The sequence below is a fragment of the Equus caballus genome, chromosome 5 (genome assembly GCF_041296265.1).
Source record: "Equus caballus isolate H_3958 breed thoroughbred chromosome 5, TB-T2T, whole genome shotgun sequence".
Lineage (NCBI taxonomy): Eukaryota > Metazoa > Chordata > Mammalia > Perissodactyla > Equidae > Equus > Equus caballus.
This window is the reverse complement of record NC_091688.1, coordinates 45,452,700-45,476,858: the sequence shown is the minus strand read 5'-3', so window position 1 is coordinate 45,476,858 and position 24,159 is coordinate 45,452,700. Positions and strand designations below refer to the sequence as shown.

Sequence of the window (24,159 nt, the reverse complement as noted above, 5' to 3'; positions counted from 1 at the left end):
CCGCCGAAGCGGAATGTGCACACTTAACCGTTGCACCACCGGGCCAGCCCCTAGAAGTTTTACAGTCAGGTTTTACATTTAGGTGTATAATGCATTTTGAGTTAGTTTTTGCAAATGGTATGAGAATGGGTCAAGTTGTTTTCTTTGTTTGTTTTTATGGATGTCCAGCAGTTGCAACACCACTTGTTGAAAAGACTGTCCTTTCTTCGTTTCTTTATTGAATTGTGTGCATACTTTTTTTTTTTTAAGATTGGCACCTGAGCTAACAACTGTTGCCAATCTTCTTTTTTGTTTTTGTTTAAGCTTGGCACCTGAGCTAACAACTGTTGCCCATCTTTTTTTTAATTTTATTTATTTATTTTATTTTATTTTATTTTATTTTATTTATTTTAGTTGTAGGTCCTTCTACTTGTGGCATGTGGGACGCCGCCTCAGCATGACCTGATGAGCGTGCCTTGCCTGTGCCCAGGATCTGAACTGATGAAACCCCGGCCCACCGAAGCGGAGCGAGTGAACTTAACCACTCTGCCCTGGGGCTGGCCCAGCATATGTACTTTTGTCAAAAACCAATTAACCACATGAGTCTATTTCTGGACTCTGTTTTGTCCCATTGATGTGTGTGTCTGTCCTTTTTCTAATACCACACTGTCTTGGTTACTGTAGCTTGTCTTGAAATCAGGTGGTCCTCCCAACAAAATTTTCAGAATTGTTTTGACTATTCTAGGTCTTTTGTCTTCCTATATAAATTTTAGAATCAGCTTTTTTTTTTTTTTTTAAAGATTGGCACCTGAGCTAACAACTGTTGCCAATCTCTTTTTTCTTCTTCTACTTTTTCTCCCCAAATCCCCCCCGTACATAGTTGTATATTTTAGTTGTGGGTCCTTCTAGTTGTGGCATGTGGGATGCTGCCTCAACGTGGCCTGAAGAGCGGTGCCATGTCCATGTCCAGGATCTGAACCAGCGAAACCCTGGGCTGCCGGAGCAGAGCATGCAAACTTAACCACTTGGCCACGGGGCTGGCTCCTAGAATCAGCTTCTTAACTTCTACAAAAAATCATTCTGAGATTTTGATTAGGACTATGTTGAATCTGTACATTAATTTAGGGGGGAGAATTGACGTCTTAACAATATTGTCTTCCAATCCATAAATATGGTATATCTCTCCACTTACTTAAAGGTCTTCTTGATTTCTTTCATCAGTGTTTTGTATTTTTTTTTCTGCACACAACCTTGCACATATTTTGCTAGATTATATGTAAGTCTTTCATGCTCTTATAAATGATACTGCTTTTAGGAAAAAAATCGTTTTCCAGCTATTATGTATCCTTATCCTGCAACTCTACTAAACTCACTTATTTGTTCTAGTACCTGTTTTGTAGATTCTTTGTGATTTTCTATATAGACAAATTGTGTTGTCTACAAATAGAGACCGTTTAATCTTTTCCTTTCCAGTCAATTTGCCTTTTCTTTCTTTCCCTTGTCTTACTGCACTGCCTAGAACTTCTAGTTGTAGAGGAAGGGTGAGAATGAACATTGGTGCTCTGTTCTTCCGTCCTTAAGGCAACAGCTTTCCATCTTTCACCATTATGTATGAGCAAGTCTTTGTGACTTTGATCTAGGCAGAGATGCCTTAGATATGACACCCACACCACAATCCATTAAATTTTTTTTTACTGAGAAAGATTTGCCCTGGGCTGACATCTGTTGCCGATCTTCCTCTTTTTGCTTGAGGAAGATTGTCACTGAGCTAACATCTATGCCAGTCTTCCTCTATTTTGTGTTTGGGATGCCATCAGTGTGGCTTGGTGAGCAGTGTGTAGGTCCGCGCCAGGGATCTGACCTTCCGAACCTTGGGCTGTTGAAGTGGAGCGTGCAGACTTAACCACAATGCAACCAGGCCGGCCCTGAAAGGTTTTGATAAACTGGACTTCATCAAAATTAAGAAGTTTTCCATTAAGGATACTATTAATGTGTTTTTAGTGGCTTTATTTATAATTACCAAAAACAAAAGAGCCTCAAATATCCTTCAACAAACAGACAAACTGTAGGACATCCCTAAAATGGAATACTATTTGACAATCAAAAGAAATGAAATGTTTTGTATCTTTTACCATAATTGTTTTTTAAATGACTGAAAAAGAAATCAAGTGCTGGTATGCACAACAGAGATGTATGTCAAATGCATTATGCTAAGTGAAAAAAGTCAGACTCAAAAGGTTGCATATTATATGATTCCATTTATTTGAGACTCTAGAAAGAATATATATAAGGTTTGAGAGTAGAGGTGGGGAGAGGGGTTCACGAAAACTAGGCAAGAAGGTGTTGCGGGGGTAATAGAACTGAATCATAACTGTGGTGGTTACACAACTAAGTTTGTCGAAGTTTGTAGAACTATACATTACAAGGGGTGGATTTTGCTCTATGTAAATATGTAAATCGTACTTCAATAAACCTGACATTAAAAGTTAAAAAAAAAAACCCGACAGACTAAATAAATAAGACTTCCTTTTTCTCTGCATCTTCACCAAATCTTGATACTGTCAGTTCTCTTAATTGTTTGCCAATCTAGGAGGGTAAACACTGTCTCATTGTGATCTTAATTTGCATTTTCCTGATTATTAATGAAGTTCTTTTTTGATTATTGACTATTCAAGATTCTTATTCTGTTAATTGCCTGTTTGTGTCTTTTGCCCATGTTAGAAGTTACAAAGGGCTTCTCCCAATTTGGAGTATGCCTTTGTATTTTCTTTATGGTGTCTTTTTGATGAAGAGAGCTTCTTAATTTATATATGTCTTGTGGTTAGCACACTTTTTATTATGGTTAGCACACTATGTCTAGTTTAAGAATTCTTTCCCTACCTTATGATCAAAAAGATGTTCTATATTTTCTGTTACAGCCTTTTGTATTTGTCTTGATTTCATTTAGAATTGATTTTTGTGTGTAACATGATAGTTCATTTTCATTTTTTCTATGTATAGAAAACCACAGTTGTCGATGTCCAATTTATTGAGTAGTTTCCTCCTTTTCCCCAATGACCTGCAAGGCTACGCCTGTCATAAATAGCAGTTAACACACAGATCTGTTTATGGGCTCTCCATGGGGTTCCACTGGTCAATTTGGCTATACTTCCTCCAATTCCATAGTCTGTTATGTGATGTCATGGTATCTGGAAGACCAAATTCTTCTGCCTTATGTCTTTGTTATTCTTAGGCCTTTGCACTTCAATATAAAAAGTCAGGGCGCAGTATCTAACTGTGACAACTGATTGGCTGACATTATATTATGAACATTTTATGGAAACTAATTCTTCTATGTTTTTTGTAAATGTATAATTTTACAACTCCTGGTCTCAGATGTGCTTTGCAGGTGGTGGCGGTGGCATTGATGTTGAAATGTCAAATGATACCCTGGTTAAGATATTGTTTTCTCACAAGTTATCCTTTCCTACTCTCTGCAGCATCTCTCTTCCTTAACCTATCAGAGAAGTATAAGGTGGGAGAGTGAGATAGATTTTTATGATATAAGCTTAAGCATATAATTCCCAAAGTGAATTTGTTAAAAGAGTTGATATAGTATCTTCTAAATGCACAATGTAAATGTTTTGGGAATTAGTTTGGATCAGCCACACTAGTATTTCCCTTCATTGTTGTGAATGATAAATAGTTGTGCTAATACTCACTGAAAATGAAAAGGAATAATTGGACTTTTCTTACCTCAAGTTAGCCCAAAGCTGACAGTCAGTCAGTCAACAAATGCATATTAAAAGTCTAGTTCATGTTCAGCACTATGGAAGATAGAAAAGAAGTAGAAGATATAATTCTGTTTTCAAAGCATGTGTGGTCTAGCCAAGACAAAGCTAATGTTTGAGACAGTGCATGATGTTAATTAAATATAAGAACAGTATGAGTTCAGAGCAAAGAAAGATGGAAGTGGTTACAAGAGCTTTCATTGAGGACCGGAGGTTTGACTTGGGTTTTGAGATGAGAATTCAAATAAATGAAAGGAGAAGAGTAACGTCATTTTAGATGAAAGGAATAGTGTGAACAATTTTGTAACTCCATGAGTGAACAGCTTGGCTCTGTGATTAACCAACATTTGAATCATACGTGAACAGAGTTTCGGTTATAATTACCTTTTTAAAATATTTTGTTGATTAAATATATGTGCGTAGTTATTATTCTGCATAGTTTTTAAGTATAAGCAATTATTACAACTCATGTAAATCTCTGTATTTAGTATTATTACAGGCAGACCAAACATTTCTGAGATCGGCTGAGAAGAAAACAGTTGGCTTGAAACTCTAAGACTTCATTCCTCAAAGAAGGGTTCCCAAGTGATTGAGCCTCTGATTTTTTTCACAAGCTTTCTAGGTGTTAGGAGCCAGAACAGAGCAAGGCAATCGTGGGATTGGAGGAGCTGAGAATTGTAAAACCTTTTTTCTTCTCATTTTCAGAGGCCAGAGTTAAGGAGAAAGAAACTGTCGTGCCATGTACCTTAATTTAGATTAGTTTAATTAGATGGCATTCTCTCCTCATACTCACCTGATAATATACTAGCTTAGAAGGAAGGAAAACTGGGAGAAAACAACTACTGTTCATGAAGTATTTGACCTGCTCTGTAACAGGTACTATAATCAGATAGTTAACATATATTATTTATTCTTTCCAAAAGCCTTTTGAGCTATTATATTCCTTTTAAGATATGGAAATTAAGGTTCAGAGGCATATAATTTTAGTCCAGGTCATGACCCAGTTAGTTATTGAGGTGGAATTTGAATTGATATCTGTCTCAGTCTAATTTCTGTTTTCTTTCTACTATACCATCCTCTGAAAGGAATGAGAATACTGATATGTGGATTTGAGACAGGACTATCTTTAGCACCTAAGGTGGGACAGATTACCTTATTTATTTAATATTCCTCTTTTCACCAGCGTTTTCATATTAGTGAAATTAGGTCAAACTTGAAAGAGTAAATGTTATAAAAGAGCCATTTGGGGAGAGGGGTTTAAGACTCTGCAATATAGACTTAGGGAAGATGGACTCAGTTAACAAAGGTCAGAATTAGAAGATTCCTTCTCCTTCACGTCCTAGATCATTGCTTGGTGTTATTTAGGGGACTCCAAAACATTTGCAGGTAATTGATAGGAGAGAGAAGCAGATAATTTGGAGCATGGGGGAAGATGAGGCCTGGATGGAGGTGATTTTAGGAGGGAGAGTTTGGTTAGTATTCATTTCTGCAATAGAAGATTTTTATTGTCTACCTGCTCAGTAGTTGATAAGGCATTGAGGTGCAAAGCCACTGTGCTCAAGGAGCTCGTGGTCTGGTGGAGGCATTATGAGTGGCTATTTTCAACTCCAAGTGAAAAATACAGTATCTATATACGAAGTATTTTAGCAGTATTGAGGAAGGGCATAAAATGTAGCCGCATAGGGGTATTTTCTTTTTAATTTTTAATGTATTATTTTGAATAAGTAAATACATGCCCAAGTCAAATTCCGGAAAGTGTACAATAAAAAATGAATTCCTCTATCATGAGTGTCCCTCTCTCTCTTGATCCCTTGGTTTCCTTCTGTAGAGGCATCACTGTTAGCAGTTTCTTGTCTATCTTCCCAGAGGTATTCTCTGTGAGTGAAAGTTTATGGTTTATGTTTGCGTTTTTTGTACATATATAGTAGCATAGTAGACCCATTGTATCTTATGTTTTTCACTTTGTATCTTGGAGATAGTTCCACATGAACTATAGAGTGTCCTTGTGTTTTTTTGGTTTAGTTTGGTTTGGTTTTTGAGGAAGATTAGCCCTGAGCTAACTGCTGCCGGTCCTCCTCTTTTCACTGAGGAAGACCAGCCCTGAGCCAACATCCATATCCATCTTCCTCTACTTTATATATGGGACACCTACCACACCATGGCGTGCCAAACGGTGCCATGCCCCCACCCAGGATCCGAACCGGCAAACCTCGGGCTGCTGAGAAGCAGCACCTGCGAACTTAACCGCTGTGCCACCGGGCCAGCCCCTGTCCTTGTGTTTTGTAATAATTATGTATTACTCAGCTGGATGGAGGTAACATAATTTATTTAGCCAAGCCCCTATCAATGGACTTTTAGGCTATTTCCAGGATTTTGTTGGAAATAGTGCTGCAAATACATCAATCTTTGTATATAGGAGTAAGCCTATCTGTGGGATAAATTCCCAGCCGTCTAGAGAATGCACTGAATGGTGGTGAAATCACTTATTAGGAGGTTTGTTGTAGTAATGATGGGAAACTGAAGTAGGGTAGTGGCAAAAGGAGTGGGGAGGGAGAGAATGAATTAGAAGTTATATATTCCATCAATTCTAAGATGCACATTGTTTTTTCACATTTTAATGTGTTTGAAATCAGTGCGTATTTTACAGTTGATGGTTTCGTTCAACTAACTGGAAGTACTTTTTAAATTTCTTGGTGATATATAAAGTGGTGACAGGACTTGCATGTAGAAAATAAGGGAAAGCAAGAGTCAAAGTTGACAGATCTTTTTTTTCTTCACTTTCAGTGTGTAAACTATTTTTCTGTTTTCTACATGGTCTTCATAGTTGATTAATAGTTACGTTAATTTTGTGAATTTAATAAAGCAGCTCCATTTGTTGGTGGATGTTTAGATTCTAATTTTCTCTTGACCTTTTACAGATCATTGATAACACTGAACAGTTTTCTGTTTAGAATTAGGGAACATTTGGATTTAGTAGATTTCTAGATAATTGTATATAACGATATTTAACAAATGTTCTGTCTGGCAAATTATTTAAAGAACTTCTGATTGATACCTTATGAATGTTAAGAGACTTCTTTGAAATTTTTAGTTTAGATGTGGCTCTTTCAGTGTACATTGAAATCATTTTACTTGGGACTCAGGTTCTAAAATCAGTATGTAAGACAAAAGATTAGTCTTAAAATTGTTTACTAATTACAATATTCACGAGTTTTTGGTAAACAACCTTGTACAGAAATATGTATGATGTATTCCTACATCTTTGATTACCAAAAGCACGTGTAGAAGTGAATAGTAAAACAAGAATAATGAATGTGATATTAATTGGTAGTATATAATTCCATAGAGTGAATCATTTGGAAATTAAATCAGTTGAATGTTCTGATACTTTGAACGCCAACAGATTTAGGGAGATTCACACTTGCTGGTTCTTCTGTTTCTCTTCATCTTTGTTAACGTAATCTTATTATTTCTTCCAGTTCTTCATTAGTCAGTATTTCCCTATGCTCTCCTATTTCTTTCTGAAATTTGATTGCCTTTCCTTCTGAATTTGTTTAACTCTGTTGTTAATTGTTTGTGCTCTTAAAGTCTGGCTAAGTACTTACAGATGAATTCTTAGAAGTTAAATTTAAATATGATGTGACTTCCAGTAACCTATAGCTCTTGAAATCTCTAATTTCTGTGTTAGGGTGTTCTTTGTACTTTATTCTATGGAGCATGTGATAGTAAGACTTTTGGTCATTGGAGATGGCACATAGAGTGCCAGCATTCTCATACCATGGTGTCACTGAGTTAGTACATTGTTTCCCAATGCCGATAGGAACATCTCATGGAGAGGAAGTTTAAGGTACATTTTAAGTTTGTTGATGAATCTGTTCCCAGATAAAACTTAATTGTAAGTCTGAGCCCCCAAGCAAACATTCAGGTATTTATTTAAAAAATAGTTGAGTAAACAAAGTAAGCTTCTCCCACTTCTGTACAATACAGCACTGTTCAGTATTTTAAGTTCATAAAAGAGAGAGAAAATTGTGTTTTAGCTCTAAAAGGGGCCTTAGAAACTGTTTGAATGCATTCATTTTACAGAAGCTTAGGCTAGTTAGGTCTTAGCTCAGCACTAGACATAGGTAACCACGTGTCCTGATGTGATCAACACCCCTTTCACTCTTGAAACCTCCTGGTTTAGATGATGTAAGATCATCCTCATATAGTGGTGGGTCAGCGTGGCACTAAGCTTTTCTTTGAGTTTAGTGTTCTTTCTACCTTGATGCTTTTTCAGATGATTATTCTTTTCTCGTGACCCTCAACAAAGCAATTAAGTGATTTTAAGGAATTTGGAGGATTTATCTTTTTTAAGAGAAGATATGGATTCTTTCGGAAAAGGTGTAATTTTTTTCTCTTTATTTTTATTTATTTATTTATTTTAAAGATTGGCACCTGAGCTAACAACTGCTGCCAATCTTCTTTTTTTTTTTTCTGCTTTATCTCCCCAAATTCCCCCGGTAACATAGTTGTATATCTTAGTTGCAGGTCCTTCTAGTTGTGGCATGTGTGACGCCGCCTCAATGTGGCCTGACGAGCGGTGCCATGTCCATGCCCAGGATCCAAACTGGTGAAACCCTGGGCTGCTGCAGTGGAGCGTGCAAACTTAACCATTCGGCCACGGGGATAGCCCCTTTTTTTCTCTTTAAATATTTGTGTAGCATTGCCATTGTTTGTACTAAATAGCCTCACAAATAAATATTTATTTAATTATAGTTTATTAAAGCCAGAGAGTGCACCATAGATAATTTAATACAAATCAGTTATTTTATATGCCTTCATTTTTAATATAAAGATCATATAACTGTGTTATAGAAAATTTAGAAAATAATCATCCAGTTTTACATAGGGTATATGTACATTTTTCTTTCCTGGTTTTTTCCACTAACTCTAATGCAAGCTTTTTCGTGTTATTTACAGACACTTATCAACCACGTAATATGGATTACCTTTACTTAACTGTTTTCCTATTGTTATTCTTTAAGGTGCTTCTAGTTTTTCTACAATTATAGATAACATTTTTGTTCACGTAACCTTGTTTCTGTTTTTTCTTTCAACATCCTTGTTTCACAAATGAAGTCAGAGTAAAGCTAATGAAACTGAATCCTTTTGAAGGGTTACAATCAGACCCTCTGACTCTCATCCTTGTGCCCTTTCCATTATACATAATGCCTCTTCTCTGTAATTGAAAGACCACTCAGGTTGAAAACACTTTCTATATTATATCAGCTGCCTTAACCTTGCCTTTTGGAACAAGGATGGGCTGACATAAAATATTAATATCAACAAGTTAAAAATTATCTAATCCTTCTGCCACCAGCTTAACAGTTTTATTTTGAAAGTACTTAATAGCCCTCCTTTTCCTCTTGTCAGTCTCTTTCCCCTTCTTCATAATGATAAAAAGAGCATTGAAGAGGCTGGCCCAGTGGCACAGCGGTTAAGTTCACATGTTCTGCTTCTGAGCGGCCCGGAGTTCGCCGGTTCGGATCCTGGGTGTGGACATGGCACTGCTTGGCACACCAGGCTGTAGCAGGCATCCCACATATAAAGTAGAGGAAGATGGGCATGGATGTTAGCTTAGGGCCAGTCTTCCTCGGCAAAAAGAGGGGGACTGGCAGTAGCTAGCTCAGGGCTAATCTTCCTCAAAAAAAAAAGAGCGTTGAGTACCTAGTTTCCAGATTGTTGAGTAATTGATGTTGTGAGCACACTGACTTTATATCTAGATTAACTTCTACCGCAGCTTCTCGAATACCTATCTGTCCCTTATAGTTAGACAGAAGCCAACTGCCTTATGGGATTATTAACCAGACTGAATAGAAGACTATTCATTTTCATTCCTTTTCTTTTTTTCCTTGTATTTTCCTTCTCTTTTTTTCTAATTTATTCATTCAAGAAATAGTTACTGAAAGCCTACTATGTGTTAGGCATGGTCCTAGTTGCTGAGAATTAAACAGTAAACAAAATTGACACAAATCCCTGCCCTCATGAGGCTTATGTTCTCATGGGGGGAGGCAGGCAAAAAATAAAGTAAGTAAATTGTATAGTATGTTGAGAAATATGTGTTATGTGAGAAGATAAAATAAGGAAAGATGATAGAAGTATTGGTGGTTTGATGTTGCAGTTTTCCTGGTCAGGGAAGTATAGGAAGTCACTGAGAAAGTGACATTTGGGCAAAGATTTAAAAGCAGTGATAAAGTAAACCATGAGAATACATGAGAAAAAAATGTTCCAAGCAGAGGAAGCAGGGAGCTTAAAGGACCCGGAGGCAGGGAGCATGCCAGCTGTGTTGTAGATCTTGCAGCAGCAAGGTGGATGGAATGGAATGAATAAATGGTGACCAGGACAGGAGATCAGAGAGAGAATGCGGGGGCAGGTTGTTTAGGACTATAGATCATCGTGAGGACTTTGATCTTTACTCTAAGTAAGAGGGGCGCCATTATTGGAGGGATTTAAGTAGTGGAATGATAACGATCAGGTTTAGTTTTTAAAGGGTCTCTCTTCTGAGTTGAAATTAGAGTGAAGTGGGGCAAAGGTAGAAGCAGGGAGACCAGTTAGGAGTCTACCACGAGAATTCAAGCAAAAGTTGGTTATGACTTAGACCAGGAGGCAATGGTAAGTATTGGTTAGAGTCTGTGTGGGTTTTTTTTTGTTATTTTTAAGTAATTTCAAATTTAAAGCTGTGATATATTACAAAGACCTCTTAGGTACCTTTCACCTAGATTCCCCAATAATTAATGTTTTACCGTATTTGCTTTATCTCTTGTTCCTCTCTTCATACACATACTTTTTTCTGAACTATTTGAGAGTGTGATGCAGACATGATACCCTACCTACTTAATACTTCAGTGTCTTATTTCCTAAAAAAAAAAAAAAAAGATATTCTCCTTATATAGTTGTATTAATAAGCTTGGGCTGTCATAACAGAATACCACAAACTGTGTGGCTTAAGCAACAGAAATTTATTTTCTCACAGTTTTGGAGGATGGAATGCCCAAGGCCAAGGTCAGACAGAGTTCAGTTTCTGGTGAAAGCTCTCTTCCTGGCTTGCAGATGACCACCTCCATACTCTGTCCTCATATGATGGGAAGGGGGCGGGGGTGTGGGGGAGAGAGATTTCTGGTACCTCTTCTTATAAGGACACTCTTATTTTCTTATAAGGCCCTACCCTTATGACCTCATTTAACCTTAATTACCGCTTTATATGTAGGCCCTGTCTCCAAATATAGTCACATTAGGGGTTAGGGCTTCCACATATGTTTTGGGGGACACACAGTTCAGTACATTGCAACAGTTGTTGTATAGCATCTGAACAACCATCAAAATCAGGAAATTAACACTGATACAATACTACCATCAAAGCCACAGACCCTAGTTGAATTTTACTTACCAATTATGCCACTGTTGGTCTTTAAAGGTCCAGGGCCATGTGTTGCAGTAGTTTTCATGTCTCTCTAGTTTTCTTCAGTCTGAAACAGTTCCTCAGTCTGTCTTTATCTTTCATGACCTTGACATTTTTGAAGAATCTGGGCCAATAGCTTGTAAAATATACATAAATTTGTGTTTATCTGATGTTTGCTTATTATTAGATTCAGATTATGCAGTTTTGGGCAAAAATACCAGAAGTGATGCTGTAGTCTTTTTTTTTTTTTTTTTGAGGAAGATTAGCCCAGAGCTAACTACTGCCAATCTTCCTCTTTTTGCTGAGGAAGACTGGCCCTGAGCTAACATCCATGCCCATCTTCCTCTACTTTATACGTGAGATGCCTACCACAGCATGGCTTTTGCCAAGCGGTGCCATGTCCGCACCCGGGATCCAAACCAGCCAACCCTGGGCGCCAAGAAGTGGAATGTGCGAACTTAACCACTGCGCCACCGGGCCAGCCCTGATGCTGGTTCTTAATACATTATATGTGGAGGAACATGATGTCAATCTGCCTTATTAATAGTGGTGTTAACTTTTATCACTCGATTAAGATGGTCTTTGCCTGCTTTCTCCACTGTAAAGTGAGTGAATATTTTGTGGGGAAGTAGTCTGAGACTGTAAATATCCTGTTCTGAATTAAACTCTCTCTCACTAGCTTTAGCGTCCATTGGTGATTGTTGCTTGAGTCAGTTTTTACTGTGATGGTTGCCAAATGCTGATTTATTTTTTTGCTGAGGAAGATTCACCCTGAGCTAACATCCACTGCCAGTCTTCCTCTTTCTGTATGTGAGCCACCACCCATGGCCACTGACAGGCAAATGGTTTAGGTCTGTGCCCAGGAATTGAACCTGGGCTGCCAAAGTGGAGTGCACCAAACTTAACCACTAGACCACTGGGCCTGGCCCAAAATGTTTTTTTTTTTAATTCCATCCTTCCTAATGCACTTATTAATTGGCATTTGGTTATGAGGCAGGGCTTTCCCCTTCCCCTATTTGTTTATTTATTTACATCAGTATGTATTCATGGATTGCTGTTTTATTCAGTGGGTTATAATCCTTTACCATTATTTGTTTTGACACTTGTCCATCTATAGATTTGACCAACAAGAACCCCTTGAAGATAGTGCCTGTTTCCTTTTCACATCATTCTTTGGGCACTTTTTTGCTTTCTGGTACAAGACGTTCCAAGCTCTTATACTTTCTTTACTGGCCTGGAATCAGCCATTTCTCCAAGAAGCCCTGGTTCCTTGTAGAAACCAAGATCTAGGTATTAGGTATTGGGATACTATTACTTCTAGGCATTTTCCATGGAAAGATTTAGGAAATAGTTGTATGTATGCATGTGCGCATGCACACACGTACACACACTCATTCACTGTATGTTTTCTGTATATAACTGTGAGTTCATATCAAGACTTCCAATTACGATCCAACACCACAGCGTTTATTCTAACCTTCCCCCTTTCTGCATCTGTGACTTTCTCAGTCTGTGTACATTTCAAAGGTAGCGTTAATGAGATTGGCATTGTGAGTTTGGATGTGGATTGTGAAAGACAGAGAGGAGTCAAGGATGACTCAAGATTTTTGGCTGCAAAAAAAGCCTCCTGGGGCTGGCCCTGTGGCCAAGTGGTTAAGTTTACATGCTGTACTTCAGTGGCCCAGGGTTTCGCCAGTTGGGATCCTGGGCATGGACGTGGCACTGCTCATCAGGCTGTGCTGAGTCGGCGTCCCATATAGCACAACCAGAAGGACCTACAACCAGAATATACAACTGTGTACTGGGGGGCTTTGGGGATAAGAAGAGGTGGCGGGGGGAGGGGGGAGAAGATTGGCAACAGTTGTTAGATCGGGTGCCAATCTTTAAAAACAAAAAAAGGCCTCCAAAAGAAATGTCATTTACTGAGCTGGAGAAGACTGTAGAAGGAGACAGTTTGGAGGAAGAGAGCAGAAGATCACATTTGAGTCTGAGCTGTGTATTAGACATCCATGAGGAGATGTTGGGTAGACAGTTGGATATTTGAGTCTGCAGTTCAAAGAAGAGGTCCAGACTGAAATACAAAGTACTTCAAGACAACCAGTTAAACTTTCTGGGCAAAAATGACTATGTTTCTTTAATAACCTTTTATTATGGAAGCAGTAAATATGTATTGTAGAAAATTAGAATACAGACAAGCAAAAGGAAAAAAAATAGAGATCAGTACTGTTAAAACTCAATTCCCTGTCTTTTCTGATCTCTTTTTCAGGTTTTTTTCCTAACATGAGATCATTCTGTAATTACTGTTTTATTTTCAGTTGATAATTTCTTTATTTCCATTTCTGTAAATTTTCGTCTTTTCTAATCCCAGGTACATTCACATTTCTTCACTTGATCCAAAAATGTCATTTATAGCTGGTTAGTCCTAACTGTATCCAGTTCAGGAATACAAATTAATTGTATCAGACTGCTATGTCCCTTGAGTCTTTTAATCTCTCCAGTACATTTTATGCCACTGATTTCAGTTGTTCTGCAGAATAACTCACCTTTTGGATTTGTCTGGTTCCTTCCTTATAGTGTTATTAGCTATTATTATTATTATCATCATTCTTATTATTATTATTATTTTGGTGAGGAAGCTTGGTCCTGAGCTAACATCTGTTGCCAATCTTCCTCTTTTTACTTGAAAAAAAATTGTTTTTAAGCTAACATCTATGCCAGTCTTCCTCTGTTTTGTATATGGAATGCCCCAGACAGCATGGCTTGATGAGTGGTGTGTAGGTCTGTGCCCGGGATCCGAACCTGCAAACCCCAGGCCACTGAAGCAGAGCATGTGAACTTAACCACTATGCTACTGGGCCAGCTCATCTTTTTATTTTTTTAACAGTAAAATTATTTGCTACTTTTCCTAAAACATGCTTCTGTATAAAAGCTTTTCATGGCTTCTTTTTAGTCACAGAATAAAGGCTAAGACTTTTTAGATTATTATTTAAGTCCCATCAGACTTTGTCATCTTTGCCTATTCTCCCACTGTTCTTGCACCCAAACCTTCCTGATAAGACAGAAACAGAAATAGGTTGCGGTTAAGAACATAGACTCTGGATCCAAACTGTCTTTATTAAAATCCCAGCTTCACCACTTACTGGCTGTGACTTTGGACAGTTCACTTCATTTCACCTCCAGGAGATAACAGTACCAACCTCATAGAATTGTTGTAACAATATCAGTTAATAATTGTATCATCTTCAGAACAGTGCCTAGCACATAGGAAGTGCTATATAAGTATTGGTTAAATAAATTAAAAATTCTAGCCTAAATTTCTCCCTTCTCCAAAACAAAAGACACTCATTGCACAGTCGTATTCAGCACCTTTGCTCATGACTTGTTCTCATGGGAATACTCTTCCCCTTCCTTCCTTCCTATGAAAATTTAACTTCTTCATCAAACATTTAGCTAGTATTAATTGAGCACCTACCAGACAATGATTTGTCATTGAGGACATGGCATTAAACAAGGCAGAATCCCGGCCTTCAGGGAGCTGATGCTCTGCTGGAGGAGGCCGACGAGTACAGCACAGTGTGATAAATGTTATGACAGGTTCAAGTTGAGGATGCGCTAAAGGCATAGTCTTATGGAGTCAGGGGAAGCTTCATGGATGGGAAGCTTCCATATGATATGTAAGCTGAGACTTGACGAAAGAAAAGGAAATATTGAGATATGGGCAGCAAGACAAAGAGAGGGTGGAGCTTGGAGATGAGAAGAGTGTAGTTCACTAAACTGGAGCTGTAAGGGAGAGAACGGCTCAAGTTGAAGCTAAACAGGTGAGAGCTAGGTTGCAGAGGGTTTGGGAAGCATTCAGCATTGGTCTTCTCAAATTCCACTGCTTCTAAGCGTCTTCCCAGACTACCTCAGCCAGCTTCTCTCATTCCTTCTGAATTTCTACAGTGCTCTGACTGGAGTGGAGGGTGGAAGAAGTGGCAATAAAATAGTTTAAGGTGATTTATTTGGGGAAGAAGAGATAAGATGGAGGGTCAGAATCTGACGTGAATTAAATTTAAAATTTTGGATTTTTTCCTATGGATGAGTAGAAAACTGAAGATTATTCAGAATAGGTTTATCATAGAAAAGGAAAATTCTAAGAGAGCATGCAAGATTTCTGGGAACTGAGTAATTCATTAAAGAGGGAACTTTGAATTTGAAGGGGAAGAGATGAGACTGGCAGGGCAAGTAGGATCCAGATCATTAATGGAGACTAAGATGTTTGGTTATTTTCCAGTAAACGGTTGGAAAGCATTGAAAGATAGGAGAAATAATTGGGTAATGTTTTAAGATGAATTTAGCAATAATATAGAGAGTAAATTTGAGGGGACCAAGTCTAGAGGTAAGATAACCAGTTAGGAGGCTGTTGCAGTAGTACAGGTCAAAGATGATGAACCCAGGCAGGGAGCAAAAGGAGGGAGAGAAGGAGAAGAGGGGATAAATTTGACAAGAGTTATTGGAGATAGAATTGTCTGGACTTAGAGATTTATCTATGGGAGTGAGGGTCAGGGAGGGAGGAGGAGGAGTCAAAGATTGCTAAAATTCTGGCTAAATACAAGAGCAATAAGGGAAGAGGTGGGAAATTATTATTATTATTTTTTCTTTTTAAAGATTGGCACCTAAGCTAACAACTGTTGCCAATCTTTTTTTTTTTTTTTTTTCCCTGCTGTATCTCCCCAGATCCCCCCGACACATAGCTGTATATCTTAGTTGTGGGTCCTTCTAGTTGTGGCATGTGGGATGCCTGCTAACTGTGGCCTGACAAGCGGTGCCATGTCCACACCCAGGATCCGAATCAGCGAAACCCTGGGTCGCTGCAGCAGAGCACGCAAACTTAACCACTCAGCCACGGCGCTGGCCCCTGAAAATTATTAATAAAATACTGAAAAATCAATTTCAAGGTACCTCTCAGATTTAGAAGTGCATATGTGCATTGACTGGTAAAGGGAAATCCAGGCTTGATATCTTTGGATATGGGAGTCATTGATACATAGATGGTAGTAGTTAAAGCCATGGAAGTTGATGATTATGCTGATAGTATTCCATTCTCTGTGTGCTAAGTATTGTCCTAAATGCTTTACATACATTGTTTCATTTAATTCTTATAACAGCCCTTTGTAAGGTTGTCATTTTACAAAGAAAAAGAAAGTGACATATAGAAGAGTTAAGTAATGTATAAAAACCCAAAGTTAATAAGTGACAAAGCCAGGAATGGAACAGACTATCTGATTTAAAACCTGAAATCTTAAAGACTATGCTGTGGGTGAATAGAGAAGAGTGCTCAGGAGAGAACCCTGGGGAGCATCAATATTTAAAGGAGGATAATCACAGGCAGAGCTGTTTACCTATACATGCCCAGCTGTATATGGATGGAGGAGGAGCCAGAGAGGTAGGAGGAAAACCAGGAGAATGGTTATGGCAGAAACCAAAGGAGAAATTACTATAACAGATTATTCTGTGTGCAAAGAAATAACATTTTAAAAAATCTCCATTGGATTTAATAAGTTGAAATTTATTGATAATTTTGGTAATTGCTGTTTGAGTGGAGTGATGGCAACATAAATGAGATAGCATAATTTATATAAAGCTCTTAGCATAGTAGGTTGCCTTTTTTAAGTAGAGAAGGAAAAGGTAGCTCGTATAATTATGGAGTTAGTAAGAGTTAAAGTGGAGGCAGTGAGTATATGAAACTCTTTCAGATCCCTGAATCTGAAAGGTTTTAGCTGACTCAGGTAAGTTGATCTGGATGGGTTTAAATATGGATACATTTTTTTGAGATCACATAATTCCTAACTAATGATTGCTGCTTTCTCTGTGAAATAGCATATGTTTATCTCCTAAGAGTGAGAAGGAATCTGGTAAGATAGGGGGCTTACCCTAATAAAGGACATGTGGAAGGACCGTAGCAGTAAGGGCCCAACTGAAGGAGGAGACTGAATTTATATGGTTTCAGTTTTCCTGGTGTATGATTTTTCTTCAGCAGAACCCAGGAGCAGAAATAAAGGTGCAGTAAAGGCATTCAGTTAGATTGATCCGGCATTAGGATTTTGTTGAATGCACATAACAAAAGGCTAAATTAAGGAGGAAGAGGAAAAGAAAATGAAGGTTTTGATAAAAGAGTGGTTTAAATAATGGATCAAAGACTCTGAAATTGATAAAGAATTTAGTACTGGAAGAGACTGTAGAGTGAGAGAGAAAGAACTGAGATCTTGTTGAAATTGAAGAACAAATATAATGGGAATGGAACGTAATGGTCAGAAAAGGGGATTTTAAAATGCACAAAGGAGGGGCGGGCCCCATGGCCAGTGCTTAAGTTTGCTCGCTCTGCTTCGGCGGCCCAGGGTTTCACTGGTTTGGATCCTGGCCACGGACATGGCACTGCTCATCAAGCCATGCTGAGGCAGCATCTCATATGCCACAAAGAAGAACCCACAACTAAAAAAAATGTACAAGTATATACTGGGGGGCTTTGGGGAGAAAAAGGAAAAGTAAAATCTTTAAAAAAATAAAATAAAATATACAAAGGAGTGGTTCTTGTAGATCGCTGAATTTGACATGAAGAAATTGAGAGACAGGAAAATGTGATAGATCATCTACATGGACATTAACATTGACCAGGATAATAATGAAACTTCAAACTTGGGTGACTTAGCTCAAGGTTCAAGATCGTAAATTTATTGGGCCTTGTCATGGGCCTTTGAAAACGTTGATGTAGGTGTGTTTATGGGAGCAGATTACTTATTTCCTAGGACATTCACCTTGTGATGAAAGTAGCAACAGAGCCTCTTTTTCAGTAGGTGAGAGGACTTAGGTGTAACTAAGTGGTGTCTGGACTAGTTGATGAAAAGAAGCTATCTACAGTAATTATGTAGAGGAGGTTAACCAATTTGCTTAAGGTCACATTCTGATTGGGTTCTAAAGCCTGTGTTCTTTCCACTAACCGTGGTGTTTTTGCAACAAGTTGAGCTGCTTCAACTAATTTTTTTATCTTTCTAAATGTTTGGGAGAACAATCTTGTTTTATTGTAGCTTCTCCAGAGTAAATGAGTTTTTTACTGCCACACATCTACAAAGTGAAGTAGAAATCTACTCAAGGAGTACCTTGAACAGAAAGTTAACCTGAAGCAGTCAAGGTTTTTAGAAACTAAGTTCAGTAAATTGACCCGTTAGTTTGTTTGTCTGTTTATCCGTCTATCCATCCATGTAATGGCAGTTACATAGTTTGAGAACGCTGTATTTGGAATAAGTTGAACCAAGTATAAGTTGACTCACTTGGTTTTATTTATTGTCTTTTATCATCTCCAGCTGCCTATCCCCACCGTTTGAATCTCTTTTACCTTGCCAACGATGTCATACAGAACTGCAAAAGGAAAAATGCCATCGTATTTCGTGAATCGTTTGCTGATGTGCTTCCTGAAGCAGCTGCTCTAGTGAAGTGAGTAAATTCTTACGGCTCTTTGGGATCTAAACTTACAAAATTTAGAATTTTAGTTCCCCTTTTATCCATTAGTAAGAACTGTAATAGTTGCACATGCTTGAAGATCCAAGGATATTTTGCCCAAATTGTTCATTGTAACTTTCCTGCTAATACACACATTTGTCTTTTAAAAACCCTTTCTTCCCTTTTTGAAAGCTTGTCTGTTATTTACTCTCTGTCTCTTCTCTTCTAACTTGACCATATGTATCTCCTGATCATACTCTCTGGCTGTACTGCCTTACACCTCTTCTTCTGTTTTTGTGTTTTTTACACATTTCCTTTGTTCTTTCAGAGTCTTCCTGAAATCTTGCCCCCTCCAGGAAAGCTGTATAATTAAAGAAAAATGGAAATCTTTGTTCCCAACTCCTTATCGATTTGTTCCATTCTTAGCAAAATTGTATCCATCATTTGCCAAAGTGCATGGAACACTTATATTTGATCTTATTTTTGCTCTGTATTAATAGTGCTTTCCTTGTGTTTCATCCATATTTGTAAGTTGTTTGGTGCAAGAAACACACACACAATTGGAGGATAAACAATTATATGGAACAATCAAAATAGCTAAATGTTTCCTCAAATTATATATTATTAGCATAATATTATATATTTATATAAATATATGAATGTTGTATATTATTGACTCATTTGTTAGTATTAACCCGGTCAGAACTGAATGATCCTTGTTCCCTCCTTTTGATTGTTAACTTGGGATTTCTACTTTGGTATTACAAAAGATTAAAATATGGTCCTCATTGAATGTACTAAGTGATAAAGATTTATACACATCAAGAAATACATAAAGTAATAACCATAACAATACCTAACATTTATTGAACACTCATAATTGACCAGATACTATACAAAGTGCTTTGTGTGCTTTAAGTCATTTAATCCAGAGAACAACTTTACAAAGTGGTTACTACTATTATCCCTATTTTGAGGAAGAGGAAACTGTGGTTTAGAGAGATTTAGTAGCTTGCCTAAATTCTCATAGCTACGTGGGGCAGGGTAGGGGATGGGTAGGCAGAATTCTCACCCAAGTTTGTCTAGACCCCAAAGCCTGTGTTCTTTGCCACTTAACCACTAATCTGTGCTGCCTCTTTACATATATAAACCCAGTATAATTTTGAGTAAGAAAAGCAGTATACTGGATGATTTCACTTAGAGTGTCTGCTGTGATATCATTATAGTCTCTTTAAAACTTAACCTAGTGTTTCCTAGACAGATTTCATGGCCTAGTTCATGGATTAATATACGGTTGTCAGCTTTTATTTTACCATGTAAAGATAGTTTTTAAAACAACCACTTTGTATTACTATTTCATAGAAAAAGGTGGAAAGAACATAATCTCAGAATAAAGTTACAGTCCTTTAAATTAAAATTTTAATCTCTGAAAATGTTCTTAACTCAATGAAGGGTATCTTCAGAAACCTGTAATAAACGTCAGACTTAATGGTGAAACAATAAAAGCATTCCAAGTCATGGATGCCATCTATTGTCATTAATATTCCCCCTTAACGCTAGAGATCCCATTTATTTCTAAATAAATAAGAATGCAGTTAGAAGAGACAGAATTGTCATTATTTGCAGATAATATGATTGTCTACGTTAGGGGTGGGCAGCCTTTTTCTGTAAAGGGCCAGATGGTAGGTGTTTTAGGCTGTGCAGACCATAGGATCTCTGTCACCACTACTTGACTTTGCCTTTCTAGCATGAAAGCAGCCATAGACAATATATAAACAAGTGGCTGTGACTGTTCCAATAAAACTTTGCTTATAGAAAGAGGCAGCAGGCCCGATTTGGCCTGAGGTTCATAGTTTGCCACCCTGGCCTACATAGAATCAACTAATGAAAGAGTTCTGTTAAATAGCCAGTCAGGTTCAACATACAAAATCAGTAGCTTTCCTCTGTATGCTAGCAGTAACCAATTAAAAAAATGTAATCAGAAGAAAAGATTCCTTTTCCAACAAAAAGTATTGCCCCTCAAAATAAGAGAAACTCTAACCAAGAATAAATGTAATAAGTAGGTAAAGCTTTTTTGAAGAAAAATTTTAAACTTTGCTAAAAGCTATTAAAGCAGGTCTGGATAAATGAAGAGGTAATATGTATACCATTTTGAAGGGAAACATTTGGTATTGTTAAAAATACGATTCTTTCCCAATATGTAATTTGTAAATTCGTTCTAATCCCAGTCAAAATCTCAATAGGATTTAATGTAGAAGGATAAATATCAAAGATAACTTTTTAAAAGAACAGGAAGGCTAGAGTTCCCCTGTCAGCTATCAATATATATTTCAAAACAATAATAGGGGCCGACACAGGGGCGTAGTGGTTGAGTTCACATGCTTAACTTCGGTGGCCTGGGGTTTGCAGGTTCGGATCCCAGGCGTGGACCTACACACTGCTCATAGAGCCATGCTATAGCAGCATCCCACATATAAAACAGAGGAAGATTGGCAGCAGATGTTAACTCAGGGCCAATCTTCCTCACCAAAAAATAAACAAACAAACAAACACATAAATACCTCCAGGGAGCCTTGATCTCCCCTGGGTGGTTAAAAAACAGTATCAACAAAAAGACCAACAACAATAATAGAGGCAGGAGCAGAAGACTATATCAGTGAAACATAATATATCCTTGTTTATATGATAAATGAGAGGACATTAAAATACCAGCTTCAGTATTCGATAAACAGCCCCATCTTAACCATGACTATCCCCTTTTAAATTTCTATTCACAGTAATACTTTAGACTCAGTTCTATAGTTTTTGAATTCTTTTCTCCTAATTTAAGGCTATCATTTTAATCTCTTTGATTAAGGAGGGGCACACGTCTAGAAGTTCTAGGCAGGTAACATAGATGAGTGAAGTGGGTTGAATGTGAGGAAAAACCTATTTAAAGGGGCAGCACTACTCAGCCCTAGCCTATGGCCATGAGGAAATATGAGTCCAGTGTCTCATGTGTGAAGCTAAAAAAAAAATGTATGAAGCTAAATCACGTTTTAAAAAATATATTGCTAGGCAGACAAAAACACATCTAATGACTAAATTTGAGCCATGGGCAACCTGTTAGAGACCTCTGCAATAAGGCATTTCTTTTATTCCTTTAATCCCTTTAAGGAGCTACTCAATTTCAATAAAGGTTGATATGGGCTGGACTCACAGCCATGAGTTGAGAGAGAGGACTGAAGAGGAAAACTACTGCTTTCAGATGGGTTGTAAAGCTCTTTCTTTCCAAATAATTACCTGGTTATCACAGTTCCTTTTTACTAAATTTCAGTTTGTCCTTCCCTCATTGGTTTGAAATTCTGTAGGCTGAGAACCTGAGGATTTTGTTTTAGACGTACTAGTTATTATTGTAATGAAAATCTGTCTATGACAGGGAGGGCCATAAATGAAAGTAAACCAACCTGATGATATTTGCTTGCCACTTGTGTCCTAGAGATCTCAGCTAAGGGACAAAAATGTCAATTTATCTGAATGTGTACATCATTGTGGGCACAGAATAGTTGAAACTTCAGTTTGAAGCACAGGGAAAATGTCTTCATGAATGTCAGAGTTGAGTTACCACTTGGAAAACTGTGGACTACTCTGCCACCAGCAATGACTTCAATAAGTTTTACACGCACATGTTATATTTAGATTTAGAAGAATTCCTCTAAGAACTGAAGGTTTGCTTGTATTGTGTCAGGATTGTTTGAGTGTAGGTATATCTTTGATGTGGGTGGAACTTTCCTAAGGCCTGTCGCCATCCCAAACCTTCATAAAAGGCAGTCATTTTTTCTTTTAAATTATCATCTTTAATTGAATTGAAAAGTGAATTTATGTCAGTTATCATCAGAGCTTAATGTGGGTTCTGTTTGTTTTATTTATTTATTTTTTGACTGTGAGTATAGAGAAAATTGTACATATGACCTTTGTTGGGAAAAAATAAAGATTTGGGGGGAAATAATGAGCTTTATATTCTGAAATAAACCCAACATAAGAAGGGTTTCATGGCTACTTGTTGGTTATTGAAGAAAGTTTTGAAACCATTTGGAAGTTTGGGTTTTGGTAGTTTTCTCACTTTCTGACTAAACTGTCAGAGCTGCCTTTCTTCTGTCTTTATATACTCTCTCTCGGAGACTTACCTATTCGTGGATTTAACTGTTACTCTTGTACTAATAACTGCTATATCTGTTTCTCTAGATTTTTGACCATGTCTTCAACTGCTTTCTGGGAATTACTGCTTCATTGTTAAGGACGATATTCAGCTTTGAATGTCTAAAGCAGTAATACACCTTACGCTTGTATAAAGTCCTATTCCTACAATTTGTGTGAAAGTATAAGTTAAAAATTGTTATACCAGTGTTATTGAAAATTCAAAGTAACGAACTGTGCAGGTAAGCAGATTGGCTTTTGTTATTCCTTTTTACAAGATGAGAAAACTGAAGCCCAGAACAGTTAAGAAATTGCCCAAAATAAAATGACAGTTTAGTAAAAGAGCTGAGACTAGAACTGAGATTTTTCTGACTCATAGTCCTTTGTTATTTCTATTCTACCACATATCCTCCTAAACATTAACGTACAGTTTTTCATCTTATAATGGCCCCTTAGTAGTTTTAAATTCTTGTCCCTTCATTTCTTAGTCACTTAGCAGGGGCTGATTCTTTGCTGTTTCTTCCTCCTTTTCTCTCTGCTTTTTAGTTTCCCATTATCATCTTGATTTGGTGTATTTATATGATTATAACAGCCTGCTAACTAGTTTCTCAGTTTCTGATATCTTTTTCATCCACTTTAGGCCACATACACATTGATGTCCAGAGATATAATAGTTTCAGACCATAGGCTCTGGAACCAATGTACATGGGTTTGGATCCTGGTTCTGCCACTTCCCAGCTCTATAACTTTAGGCAATTTAAATTAGCCTCAGTTTTCTTATCTATATAATGGAGCCAATAATAGTACCTACCTGAGAGAGTGTGGGAACTAAATGAGTTAATAATACATATAAAGAACTTAGAACAGTGATTGGCATATAATAAACACTTAATAAATGTTTGCTGCTGCTCTGATGATGATTACTCCTACTATTATTGACAAATTAATTTTACCAAGTCACTACTCTGATCATTCTTTAAAATATATTTTTATATTACTTTATGATTTAATAAATTCCTTTCCATCTTTGTTATTTTCTTTGATTTTCAAACCAACTCTATAATATAGAGGCAAAGATTATCTTCATTTTACAAATAAGGATACTGATAATAAAATAAGTTGTATAAAACTAACTTAAGATAGGAAAGAGAACATAAAAAAATAAGAAAGAATGAGATCGGGTCACTCAGTAGCCTTCAGTGAGTTTTTTTACCTTACAGTACTGTTATCCAAGCTCCTTGGGAAGGCACTTAAAGCCCTCTACAATCAAATCCCGACCTTCCTTCCCCTTCTTATCACCAGCTCTCCCATGTCCCAGTA

General features: G+C 37.4%; 1 protein-coding gene across 8 annotated transcripts in view; it reads left to right on the top strand.

The window, feature by feature from the left end:
• The window catches only part of RPRD2 (regulation of nuclear pre-mRNA domain containing 2), an 88,616-nt gene that overhangs the window by 21,757 nt on the left and 42,700 nt on the right, over positions 1-24,159 (top strand). For all 8 annotated transcript variants that reach the window (XM_070268315.1, XM_014739784.3, XM_003365036.5 and 5 more), the window contains exon 2: positions 18,528-18,657. In XM_070268315.1, coding sequence (XP_070124416.1) covers positions 18,528-18,657 — 130 coding nt within the window. The remainder of the gene's footprint in view (positions 1-18,527; positions 18,658-24,159) is intronic.